Source organism: Haemaphysalis longicornis, unplaced genomic scaffold, assembly GCF_048455015.1.
Source record: "Haemaphysalis longicornis isolate Haplotype H1 unplaced genomic scaffold, Haemaphysalis longicornis Haplotype H1 scaffold_9, whole genome shotgun sequence".
In the NCBI taxonomy this organism is placed as follows: Eukaryota; Metazoa; Arthropoda; class Arachnida; order Ixodida; family Ixodidae; genus Haemaphysalis; species Haemaphysalis longicornis.
In genome coordinates, this window is record NW_027526460.1 from 100,330,920 (window position 1) to 100,343,953 (window position 13,034).

The 13,034-nt window shown below is 45.4% G+C and overlaps 1 protein-coding gene across 1 annotated transcript; it reads left to right on the forward strand.

The window, feature by feature from the left end:
* The first annotated feature begins 816 nt into the window (after positions 1 to 816).
* On the forward strand, positions 817 to 10,404 carry LOC144152111 (uncharacterized). The gene is made up of 3 exons (XM_077683320.1): positions 817 to 1,248; positions 3,896 to 4,084; positions 8,850 to 10,404. The coding sequence occupies exons 1-3, from the start codon at positions 912 to 914 to the stop codon at positions 9,299 to 9,301; spliced, it is 978 nt and encodes a 325-aa protein (XP_077539446.1). The 5' UTR covers positions 817 to 911; the 3' UTR covers positions 9,302 to 10,404.
* Positions 10,405 to 13,034: the final 2,630 nt, after the last annotated feature.

Here is a 13,034-nt window from a genome sequence, read left to right on the forward strand (position 1 = left end):
TATTTGCGTAATGCCTTGTTCTTGTTCACAAAGTTGACAAGTATGAACATATAAACCGGGCTTACATTTGGCTGTGAGTATATAAGACTATTGCGCAGTAAGCATTTTACTTTGGCCGGGTGGCTGAATCGAGTTACAGACAGACAGACGGACAGACAGACATACAGACAGACCCAAATGTCTGTGTTTAAGTAGCCCAAGAAAGACTATCGTCTTTAAAAACACTTCGGCGCTGCTGTCAAGCGCTTCCGCGAATGTAATTCTTGGCATGAGGAAGACGACGATATCGATGCATATGACAATGATTACTACTAACAGAGTGCAAAGGAACGACGGAACATGTTAATAAACAGTGTAAAAATGGTACAAATGCGTGGTGATTTGTCCTTCAGTGCTCACGTAACACAAATCCTGCAGCTTCGCTATGCTTCAAGCCTTGCGCGACTTACCCCCATATTCTGAATCCCTCCTCCACTCAAAGCTCTTCCTCCACTCGACAGAGTGGAGGATACGGCAACACCTCCACTCGAGGTCTCCACGCATTTCATAAACGCGGTGACGCCGACCCTCCGAGGAAATCCTTCGTTTGGAGGGACCCTCGAGATCGCACTTTCGGAGGAGCAGCGAAAGGCATCTGGGGGCGAGGTTATTGAAAATTTCTATTGAAGACATGAAATTACGCCTAAAAAATGTAGCTTTACAACGTTTTTATATTCTTTTACAGAAATAAACAGGCACGTCAAGCGATATTACTTTCTTTGATTAAGCGGAGCACAAGAATGACACAACTAGAGAACTGTTTCTGGCCTGGCCACACTGCACAATTCTGTTTCGTTTTCGTGTCGTCTGCTTTAGTGCCTCGGCTGCTCCGCCGATTTCGTCGAGTGCCCCTGTCTCTTGACAAGATTATCATGAATGTCAACGCCCCCACTCCGGATGCGAGCCGCGATTTCGAAGGAAGCGATAGGGAAAATGCTGGTACTGTAAGGCGGTTTATGTTCACGCCTGACGAGCGCGAAATGTGCCGCACACTGGTTGTACGGTACCGCGACATTGTCGAGTCCAAGGAGTCGACAAACTTCGCGAACAGGCTGAAGGAGCAAGCGTGGGAGAGAATAGCACAGGAATACAATGCGCAAGAGGGAGTCAGGCGAGTAACAGTAGCCCAACTGCGAAAACTGTGGGACAACGAGAAGACGCGCTGGAAGAAGAGGCAGGCAGGAGAGAACCGAGAACGATTCGCCACTGGTAAGTACCTCGTCGTTTTCTCTATTTGCGAAATTCGACTAAACACTGCGCGCTGTCCTTGGACAGAGGAGTGGGGAAGAAAACCAAGGCAAACTTCTTCGACAACAGGGTAGTATATGGGGCACTAGTGAGAGCGGCAAGTGTTTGTGTAAGCGTATATAAGGTCGAGGCTTGCATGCAGTTGGATACCCCGCTGTCAATATTAATGCAATCTCTGGTAGCATGTATTGTCTTTTCCAATAACATTTAGAAAAAATTGTTCACGGCGCCGGTGTTTTGTTCACTGGCACATATCCGTAAATCTTTAACCAAATTATGATGCAAAATAGGTCAACAATTTTTTTGTTCACTTTCGTTCCTAAAAAATGCGCTGCTATCAGAAATGAAGAGAACTGATGGGAGCTACGAGTTGTGCGCCTGCGAGGCCGCAAGATGAGCACGAAATCTAAACCGGAAAAACTGCAGCGAAGTCAAGCCAAGCCATGCCCTGCTCTTGGATGGGTAGCCAATATGGCGACATCATGAAAGCGGGGTTGGTGTGTGTGTACGTTCGGGAAGAATACGGCTAGAAGTAAACGGCTTGTAGCGTTATTTCGCAACTGACGCGTGCGCATCGCGTCATCGAGAAGTGCTGGAGATGTGTCTAACTCCCGCATGACTTTGGAAAGCATGAACTAGGCCGCAGCGCAACCCATCTTGGACCCGGCACCGCGCCGCTTCGGACGTCTTTGCGCCTTCTGCCATGCTGTGTAACGTACGCCTGACATCGAAGAAAACGTGCGCATAACGTCATCGAGAAGTGTTGGTGATGTGTCTAGCGCCCGCCTAACATTGACAAATATGATCCGTGCCGCCGCCCGACCCATCTGTGATCCGTCACCTCGCCGTTTGGGACGCCTTTGTTCATTCTCTTGGGAATGCCTCACGAAGAAGAGACTCCATTCTAATCGCGTGCTGCGGAAGGGTGAATGCCGTTTTGAAGTTGCATTACAATGGGAGTGGTGTTCAATCGGCTGTAAATGCGCTCGATGTGTACCTATGGCTGGACCATACAGGTTTGACTTGAGCTTTTCTGATTGCATGTTGTGGCTATTTTGAGGATTCGCATTGCAATTTATTCGTTCGTTCGTAATCAGGTTACGCACTTGTGTATCGTTAAATTATTTAGCCAGATTTCTGTCAGCCAGGGGAATTTGCCTGCGTACCGTGATAATGAAATGTGTTGCCATGTTTCATTGCTGTGTTCGAACTTGCCACTGGTTATGGTAGAACTAGTACACTGTGGTAGACCTATCAGACTAATACAATCTAATAGACCTGACAGACTAATAATACACACTGTTAGACCTACTAGACTAATACAGAGTGAGAGGTTTATCAGTGGCAATAAGCATATACGTGTATAAGAATCTCTATCGGAATTTTTGCTAGGAAGGCTATTCCCGCAAGCGCGACGCAACACCTTTCCGCTAATGCTCAGCCTCGTATATCTTCATTGCGGGGACGGCCTAGCAGATGACTGGAGCTGGTGGGATCGTTCTGCGCATCAGAACTACTCTCGCTCATTCCTCCGCTTGCCGCAGTGATAAGGCACTGACTGTCCCAACAGCCGTTAAGGGCTAAGCAGCCGAGATAAGGATGACAACGTAATTGTGACGAACGTCGTTACGTGGATATGTATTGAGTGTAAATTAGCACCGCATTGTCAGGTGAGACCAACAGGCACCATAGTAGCTAATAGCTATGAAGTGTAGATTTCTGTGGCCAGCATAACCTCTATGCTTCATGCACAATGGTGAAATGTTGTCCCTTAACTGCAAGGACTACACACACGCAGGCATAAAAAGCAATTAAAGCATACATCAGAGTACATAAAATGTTCGAACTAATCTTAGACAACCAAAAACCACATTAAAATGCCAATAAATGAAAATGAAAGAAGAGAATAGTGTAACAACTTTACAAAAACGCATCATTGCTTCACCAAACCACTGCAAAAATGTATTTGAATTTACCTCCTTCAAGCAGTTACTTCAAAATAAAAAAAAAACAACCCAAAGATAAAGGTTGTGTGGGTATAAAAAATACGTCGAGAGGTGTAATGAAAGCTGACACCAAAAAACAAGCCCTCTCTTGTTATTTCACAAGCGGCAGCATAAACAATGGGGGGAAAAGTGAAAGAATGGTTGTGCCAACAATCACGCTCAATTGGTTGCGCCTGGGCATCAGGGCAACTCCACTTAGCTTTTTTGGACATAAAGCGGGATGATGCTGAATCAAATGTGAATGGAAGCACTATGTGCCTCTTGTGTAATGGACACTTGCCGCCCAATAAGTTTTTTTTCGTTTATTTAATTATAGTGAGGGGTCTTCTGCGTTGCCCTGTCAACATAAATTGCATTGGTATTGCAGCTAGTTGCTCCTACACCAGTGAGTGAGCACTCCTTGAGGGCAGCAGGCAAAATTTAAAATGTTTTTTTAGAAATGTGCATACATATGTGAAGAGTGCACTTATTGCATGAACTCGGCAAGCTAAAAGAATGCCGTGTGTACAAGTGTAGAAAACTATGTTTGTCTAGCACACTTGCTTTTGTAAGGGAATTTCTATGCATTAGTGATAATTCACATGCAATCATTACATCTGCAGGCAATCTCCCTCGGACCTGCCGGCCAGTAAGCCCCGGTTTGGCGCAAGTTGGGGCTGCTGCTGCGCACCTCGACACACGAGTGGAAAACCAAAATGACAGTGATGGTGGTTTTCGGGGTGAGGCAGTGCTCTCACTGCCACCTGCTGCCATTTTTGAAACGATGGTTGCCGACGGACATGCCAGTTCAGGTGAGTGCAGGGGTCAAAGGAAGTTTTAAAGTTTTACTAGCAGAAGTTGTAGAAAGTTGTGCACGCTGCTAATGGAGGGTGGATAATAAAGGTGCTGTTTTGCGAAGGTGTTTTCTTCGCAAATGTGTGGCATAAACTGTAGGAGGGACAGTACGACTAACCAAAACAAAGGTCAAAGGGCAAGTGTTCAGTTTCAACACAAGCTGTGTTCATGGAAAGACTACGTACTGATTGCACTTGAGTCTGCGTGCTACAAGGAAAAACACTGTGGCTAGCAGATCAAGAGCAGAGCTTGTTTTTATGGCCGACGAATTGTGTATGTTTAATGAAAAAAATCAAAAGGAATTCGCTTCCACCCGCTGATCATGTGCGTGCACAACTGTAAAGTGTAAAAATGAGCAATCTGTGCTCACTGAAAGCTTTGCTGCCTCATATTCTAATACATGCCCAGAAACTTGGACATCTGAAGTTGCATTGTTACTCACTGACATTAGCTGCGGTGCTTTAGTGCCACTTTACTTCATGTGCAAAAGGTGAACTTCAGTGCCTTAGGTTACATGAAGAAGCGCTGCAGTGGTTGTGATCATGAAGGAAAGCTACATCCATAGCACTAACTTGGAAGCAGTATCTGTTAAGGATTGTAAGAAAGTAGTGAAACTTACACGTCAACATGTACTACGTAAGTGCCACAGGTTGTTTCGGCGCTCACATTGAATGAAAACAGCTAAATGCTCCCTGAGTACTTAAGCCTGGAGGTGAAAAGAACATAATTCATAACCGGTTAACTTCGTCACTGTTTATCAGGAACAGTCTGTGGCACTAACACCTAAGGTTCGCGAATTGCTCACTCTGAAAACCTAGGCCTTGCTCATGCTTTGTCCATTCCCCCTTTAGAATTATCTCTAAAATGCATAGCCAAGTTTCGCTTGGAGTGCACCGGTTTAAGAGCTGTGCATTTATCGTGTGCATGCGGTGTAAGTGTGATATTTGTGAGTGAGCGACTGTGTAAAAGAACCCTTTTATCCATCATAATGAACTGCCCGAGATTGTACGCTGTAAAAGAGATGCACTTTCGATACGTTCACGTGTACACTGTTTTGCGTCGCCTGAGAAAAAATGCACCTGCAGTGCTCTTCAGGGCAAAATCTTAAATACGTGTAAGGAAAATCCACCTCTGGTGCTACTGTGAACAGATTTTGGGGAGTTGTGCATTTTTATGGGTAAGAGGTTTAGAGCGCTTCCCTCTCTAGCATGGTCTTCACCCTACTTCTGGCGGACAAGCTGGTGCTTGCGAGCCAGTACTGGAGTTTTTTTAAACAAAAGTAAACTTATAAAATATTTTTTGCCAAGTTTAACAGTTTGTTGAAGCACACCTTTGCCTTGACTGCAAAATGGGCTGTAATAATGGGCTGCAAGCTAACCTACACCAGCTCAGTATCTGACTGTAGCAGAAATCTCATAGCAGTGGCACCAAAGTTCTTCAGAGTTTAAAAAATGCACGGACCGTCAAAGGAGTCACCTTTTGTGTTGCATTCACTAGCCACTTGCATACCGTTACAAATGTAAGCAAAGCCCTTGCGCAAGTACATTTCGTGGGAGTTGCTGCCTTGCTTTTCCTAACCTTGCCCCAGCTGTGTTTGCAAACACGCTGTTTGGGATAGAAGGCGTTCATGAAACGGCACTGTTGTAACTACAGTATTTCAGCATAGCAGAATTGAGTATATATGGACCCCTAAAGCACAAGTTGAGGCAGGTTAGAAGCATCTATAATTTCATGTAGCCTCATCCTGATAAGTGCTTCACCCACGAAGTGGTGTAATAATTCATGCTTTGCGTCGTTCAGAACGGCGAACAATTTATGTGCACCTTTGCAGTCACAATTGTAGTATGCTTGGACGAACAAAGGTACAGTTGTAATTCTGGGATACAGAAGCTTTGCAAGAAGTATTAGTTGAAGGTGGGGCTTCCTGGTGGTATGGGAAAAAGATTGCGTCTGCCTACACTGCTGAATGGCCTTCCGAATAGGTGTGTGGTACAGCTTAGCTTAACTCTTTCGCTATCGCCGGAAAATTGACTAATTTTAGGGGTCCAAGGAAACATGTTTTTTCCTGCTAAAAAATTGGTTAGGCACTAATTGCAGGAACACAAAATGCAAATTATTTAACGGCCTTAAAAAACAGCAGTTTTTTAAAAGTTTTTATAATCATAGTTTTTAAAAAATATATCAAAATCAAAATTTTTGTCAAGTTGTCGAAAAAAATGATAAAAAAGAAATTGTGTTTATCAAACCACCGGTAGAAGAAAAAAATTAGAATATGCATTTTGTAGGGAAACAGTTCAAAAACACGCCCTAGAAAAAAATGTCGACTTGCGCGGAACAGTTTGTCAGATTAAAAAAAACTGTTAGCATGCACGGTGCTCGTGGCATGCAGTGAAGCCAAACCTCCAATTCAGAATGTGCACTTTCGGGTGGTTTCCTGGAATAAACCTGGCGGTTTGTCATTATCAGAGGCACCAATTTGCCCCCACATAACGTAACCACATCATGTCAATGGCTGACTTTTCATTTACAGGGAGCACAATATTTGGGACTAGCACGCGATGTGGAAAAAAACATGCATGAAGTTGAAAACGGAACGCCGTGGCTGATGCTTGTTGTCGTTCACGGTCAGTTATCTCTCAAAACATAAAGCTGAGCTATATTATCATCTTCTTACTCACAATTGTAGCCTTGCTCGCAAAAATGGGGTACAGTGAGCTAGAATCGTGCCCTGCGATCTTTGGCCGAGTAGCAGTTGCGCGATGAAAAAGATCAGCACAACGAGCCTCCTCTATTGCAGCGCCACGTAACATTTTCAAATGAAGCAGCACAACAACTTCTTGGAGACTCCGCCCGAATAGACAGTTCAACTAAGCAGCAACATTAGACACCCGGAACTTCCATGGAAACGAAACTGGAAGGCCAACAGCTGGCAGTGTAAGGCCGGTTTGAAGTGCTGTCCTCAGTGGAACAGATATCTGGCGACTGGGTGTGACCTTTTGACTTGCATCTGAATTTCTTATCGCAGAAATGGGGTTAGGGTGGGGGAAATCAGGAGCGCCGTGCTTTGTTCGAGGATCAGTCGCGGACGCTTCAGGCGCCATGGCAGTTAGCCTTGAGGTTGGGTAACTGCGTAGTAGCGCTAAATAGGAATTTCGTGATGCAGAAACGAAACCGAAACTGTTGTAAGCTGTTTGCGAATGGTCCTGGGGTAAGTAGAACTACCACAGTACTTAGAACAACGTGCGCAAAGGAAATAAAACTGCCTAAAACCATAAAGTAGCTTTGCAACCAGGAACTGCTTGACATTTTCAGACGACTTCTGGGATTATTACTGTCAGAGCGCGAACTGGACGATTGAAAATCGTTTGCTAGTTCCCCATTCACGGCCTGATAGCAAAAAAGAAGCAGCAGAGTAATTACGAGTTGCACGCATTCTTCGTTTGTAGCAGTGACGCGCGATGACCACGCTCCTTTTCCACACCCAGGTGATTCAAAAGCGTGTCAAAAATCCCGTTTCCGTAGCAAAAATGAAAACAAAACTGATTTTGAAAGGCCATTTTCTGATGTAACTCCGAACAGCTTTACTTGTTCGAGAAACGCGTGGAACGCTATGAAATGGCTCTCCCAAAAGTAGCGATCAAATTTATCGATTTCGATAGGCGCGGTAGCGAAAGAGTTAATCAGTTTTGCAGCTTCGCTGGTATCACCTTGTGATGGCTTTTGTTCTCTGCATGTTATTGCAGAAGAAATAAGTGCACTATGTTGCTAGAAAATCGTTCTCCCATGGGGCTCAAAAAATAGGTCTTAGTGGCGAAACAATTAAAAAGGGATTTAAGAAAAGCTCGACTTAAAACCACATTCCTCAAGAACTGTAACTGAAGTAATTGCTCTAGTTCAAAAATAAAACTGTTCATTTTGAACTTGTTCGTGACTTCTACCGGGGTCTTTTGGAATGTGAGATGGACCCCGCAGCTGTGAACCACCATGCCTGGATACTTTTTAACGAATGAACCTATATGTACCAAAGGGTTCCAGGCCTTCAACTAAGGTACATTTCTCTCACATACACGCAGTAATACTGGAGGCACTTCAGAGCACAGTAATTCCACAAGTAGGAATTACATCAGTAGCAAAGCACACTCCCACTAATTGAGAATCTGTACAAACAACAAGATTGAATGCCGAAGCAAACGAAAGAGAGAAATTGTCGCAGAAGGAAGATGGGGATGGCGGCAATGAAACGACACAAGCACACTATTGGCCATGTGCCAGTGCAGGAGGCTTTATGTTATTACTTCGCACAAAATGCATCCTGCCTTCCATGCGACGCCTGTTTTACAAAGCAATCAGTACGGTGTATGCAAACATACACTCTGCATCATCTACAGCAACCACAGCTGCGAAAGAATGGAAGCACACACAGTAGTGCTAGATCAGTTTCATAATTCGGCCATAATGCTTTTGCCATCGCTAAGCCACAAAGGGAGGTATGTCTCCCAGAATTTTTTGTTTCTACCCCATGGCTGAAAGTTTTTGTGTCAGCTCTTTAAAATACCTGCGGTTTTGCTAATGCAATGAGACTTGTCATTTGCATGGTTGTGTAACCTAACGTAGGCTGAGCTTTTGCTTTACGCAGCAAGCTGGTACCTTGTGCAGTGTTACCTGACCGTGCCGTTCGCCTGCCACTACAGAGGCCATGGTTTTTGTGTTTTGACTTTGCAGATGCAGACTTTGCACAAGCTCCAACTGAGGCAACAGCGCCTTTGCCTGGACCCAGCTCAAGGCGTGATCTCTTCGCAGTGCCTGCGTCCCAGGCAACTCCTTCAACCGCAGTGGCTCCTCCTCCCCTGGCTGAGCCATCTGTTCCCCGAGCACAAGCAGCAGTGCTGGACATTGCTGAGCCCTTTTCCGCTCGAGCTGCTCGGTCGAGTGCGGCTGAAAACCGCATTGCAGCCATGGAAAGGGTGCTTCAGGCAGAGGCGCAGGCCCGCGCTCGGGGAATCGAGAAGGAGCAGGAGCGACGGCAGGAGCTGCATGACCTGGAGGTGGCAAGACTGAAGCGGCAAATGCATCACGAAGAGTGGAAGCAGACAATTGAGCGGAAGACAGCCCGCCTTGAACTTAAAATCAAACAGACGCAGCTGGCAGCCCTAAACAGGCAGTTGGACGGCTAATTGAACCCTGTCTTGTTTCAGTTGAGCCCTCATTTAGCCTTTTGTTTTCATTTCGTACAGCACTGTAAAGTTGACACAATGATTTACTGCACTAGCATTTCATGGACAGAGGCCTGGCTGGCTCTTGCATTCTTGACAGTGTACCACGTGTCGTAATTTGTTCTCGTTATGCAGTACATTGCATTTTTTTTGTTACGTTTTAGTGCCAAACTTCGCTTACTTTCTTGTCGCCGTTACCTGTTCCGCATAGGTTGCTTCATATAGTTGTACTGCCGTGGGGCTGTCGCAATGGTTCATTACACTGACGAGGGCCTGGACGCCTGCTACAATTATCTGTGCAAGTGCGAGTTTCACTTCTTTTTCCCTTTTTTTAGGCTGTGAATTGCACTCTTTTGCCTTCTGCTGAGTTGCGAGTTGCACTTCTTTTGCCGTTACATTGAACTATGCTGTTCTTTGCCACTTTCTTCTGGTACACTGCGTTTTTTTTGCTTGTAGAAAGAGTTCTCTGCTACATCTGTGTTTGCTACGTTTGACATTGCATTTTCATTGCATTTGTGAACTGTTAATTTTGTGTCCACTTCTGATGGTCAACGGGAGAGGTCCTCATTCTGAAGAGGACCTCAGCAGGCTGATGATGGTGATAGTGATGTGGAGAATTGCGTTAGGTTTCATAAAACACGTGCCCCAATTTCTAGCATGTACTAATTTTTTTTTGCTAGTGACTGCTTGGCTGTGGTGCTCATTTGACTTTTCAGGCATGGCATTTTGCCTCTGCATATGTAAACCACCATTCTGGCACAAAGTTTTTGTTTAAGAGTGAGGATACCACACAGTATTTGTGGCAGTTAGATATGCTGCCCATTTGGCTTGTTTAGAGGAGATGCCGTGTGAATCGTATTCATTAGCAGGTAGAATGAGGTCAAGGAAAACGTGTAAACGTATTTGTTACCCCACTAAACCAGTTTCTGTGCCATTTATGTCTGTAGTGAAAGCAAGATTCCAGCGTTGTCTGAGTGAAGGGTGATTGCTTAGTGTAAATGTTGACAACTACGAAAGGCTACCCTGAGCAGCATTTATTATACAACAAAGTACTGCTGATTCTTTCCCAAAACGTTTTTTGTAAACTCCCGGCCAGGTACAGGCACATTGTTATGAACGATGCAAAGATACACTCATTCATGTTTTTAAATAGTAAGCGTTTCTGGTGTACACAAGTCATAGTGAACCTATGATTATAGCACGTTGTGCCGAAGTTTTTATCGGCTGTTGTGCACAGTGGTGAATGAATATTGGGCACAACAGCGATTTGTCCATGCAAGTGTATACAGGCACACCTTTCGTGACTGTCTCGAACGTTTCACCTCACTTTGTCGTAACACAATTCTGGGTTTGAAACACTTTATTTTTTGTCACACGTGAAAGTATAAAACACAGCAGCAAATGTATATAATAAAATATGGAAGATGTGCACAAATGTGTTTGTCAATGAAAATTCTTGCTGCATTTCGCACTCTTGCAGGCTCAAAATTAGGAGGCTCAGTGGAAGGCCCTGTCTATGAGCCTCGCCCTAGCACGAGCCCCGTTGACAGTGTCCCCTTGAGGCGTACTTTCTGGCTGCTGCCACCTTTGGTGCTGCTGCGCAGGGGCAGTAGGTGGCTCAGGGTCCTTCCGCAGAATGGCAAGGTTGTGCAGAGCTGCGCAGGCGGTCATCACTGTCACGGAGGTTTCTTTCTTCAGTTGTAGTCCCATGTTTAGGCACGGAAATCGGCGCTTCCACACTCCAAACGCCCTCTCGATGCTGTTGCGGGTCCGGATGTGGGATGCCTGGTACCTGTGACACACACATATCTGATAAGCTTGTATTTTGCAAAGTTTATCCACCAGTAGTTGAAGTTGTGCTTGGCTCAATGCTGTCTTGACATTTTAAGGCACCAAGCGTAAAAACCGCGAGATTACTTGTTTATTACAGTACATGCTGGAATGCTAACTTTGGTTAGTGGTTCGGCTGTTTTTCCAAGAAATTCCTGGAATGACTGTGTGGTTCATGTGCGTCATGTATGTTATGAAGTTTTGTGCACAAAAGTTTGCTTCAGGGACATATCTTGGGTGGATATAATTACCGGTACAAAACCAGCTATGGGGATGCTGAGAGATAAAAATAATTTGTTGATAGGAGTGTCGCCGGGAGTTGTACAATGTTATAAAAAACAACTTGAAGGTACAGCTACCTAACTGATATTCGAATTTATAAATGCGCACACATAAGTGGGGATGTTGACGTAATGCTGCGTTTCTTTACACTGTATCTGAATACACGCACCTGCCTTCTGGGCTGTTAGCCGGGCCTGCATTGGCCAGAGGTGTCAGCAGGAATGACATGCAAGCATAGCCCACGTCACCAAGGAGGACCCCAGGCAGCCGCTTGGTCTCAAACCGCACACGTGCGCGGCTGTTGTCGAAAATTCGACTGTCGTGCACGGAACCGGGCCAGCTGGCAATCAAATCAAAAAATTGCAGCTTGGGCCCAGTGATGGCCTGAAAAAAAGTCGACAAATACAGTTTACTCCTCCTCCACCCAGCACAGCTATTCAGAAGAATATATGCCGCGCACATACACTATCTTTTAGCATGTATTCGATATTCAATATTATTCGACAGGGCACCACACAAGTACCCTGATTCCGTCCCTGTTTATGGAAAAAGTGCTACAGTTATTTGACTTATTCCACAGCATTCATGCCACCCCTTGAAGTCTACGAGTGCTAAGCACAGGGATAATTTCTGTCCAGTAAAATGACATGGCAACACGCGCAAAAATAATAAAAGGTTTGTAAAGGACATACGAATCAAAAAAGACCACGCTTTGTGCCGGACTTTCTCCAGCGTGCTGTGATTTTGTTTTCGTAAGATATTCCGAAGCAGAAGATGAGCATGGAGTGTGAAAGTTTAGTAGCAGAGACTGCAAGGAAGATTGGTGGGTGTTTACGGAAAAAAACGACAGGCCGTGGCCACTTCAAACGGAAGGCCACAACAGTTGCCTTTTGCTGAGCAGCCTACGGGTCCGTTTCACCGCAACGCATTGATGCGATAAACATGCTAGCTTTAGAAACGACGACGCCTAACACGGATTGTGTAAACAAATGTGCGTTATGGTGACGGATGACAGGATAGCAGCGAAAGCATGAGTTTCCACATGGACACGGTCCCAGCACACGCAAAAAGACACTGTGCGCCGTCTTCGCCACACAAGGCAGGCGCTGGCTGGCGTCGCGCATAGGTTGTGCCGCTATAATACACGACAGCTAGCTTCGTGTATCTATGAAATAGGGGGATATTTCGCTTCGCTCATGAACATCTCCTTGTCGCTAAAATTACGCGGGTACCAGTATTACGCATTACGTGGTGATACTTATGATGCGTAGCGGGAGTCTGCATGCGCTGTCTCAAATGCATATCATCTCCTTGAATTGCCGCCACAGTGAGCGCTTAAATATTTGTTCGTCGCTCTTCGGCAGCTCAAAGCCGACATAACGTTCATTTTACAAAGTGTTGCGTGTGTAAGTGCAATGCCACCACGGCAAACGCGGTACAAATTAGCCCGCTCGGCCGAACGCATGCGGGAGGTAGCAGACGAGCACGAAGCGACGGGCACTTGGAGAGGGGCGGAGCTTCGCAGCGCGGCTCGGATAGTAATAATAAAAAAACGGCCTTTTGGAGCAGACGACGCGCGCTC

Excerpts from the sequence above, each read along its gene's own strand:
- LOC144152111 (XM_077683320.1), top strand. The coding sequence starts at position 912 with ATGAATGTCAACGCCCCCACTCCGGATGCGAGCCGCGATTTCGAAGGA. Across the intron at positions 1,249-3,895 it reads CCGAGAACGATTCGCCACTG|GCAATCTCCCTCGGACCTGC; the intron begins GTAAGTACCTCG and ends TTACATCTGCAG. Across the intron at positions 4,085-8,849 it reads CGACGGACATGCCAGTTCAG|ATGCAGACTTTGCACAAGCT; the intron begins GTGAGTGCAGGG and ends TTGACTTTGCAG.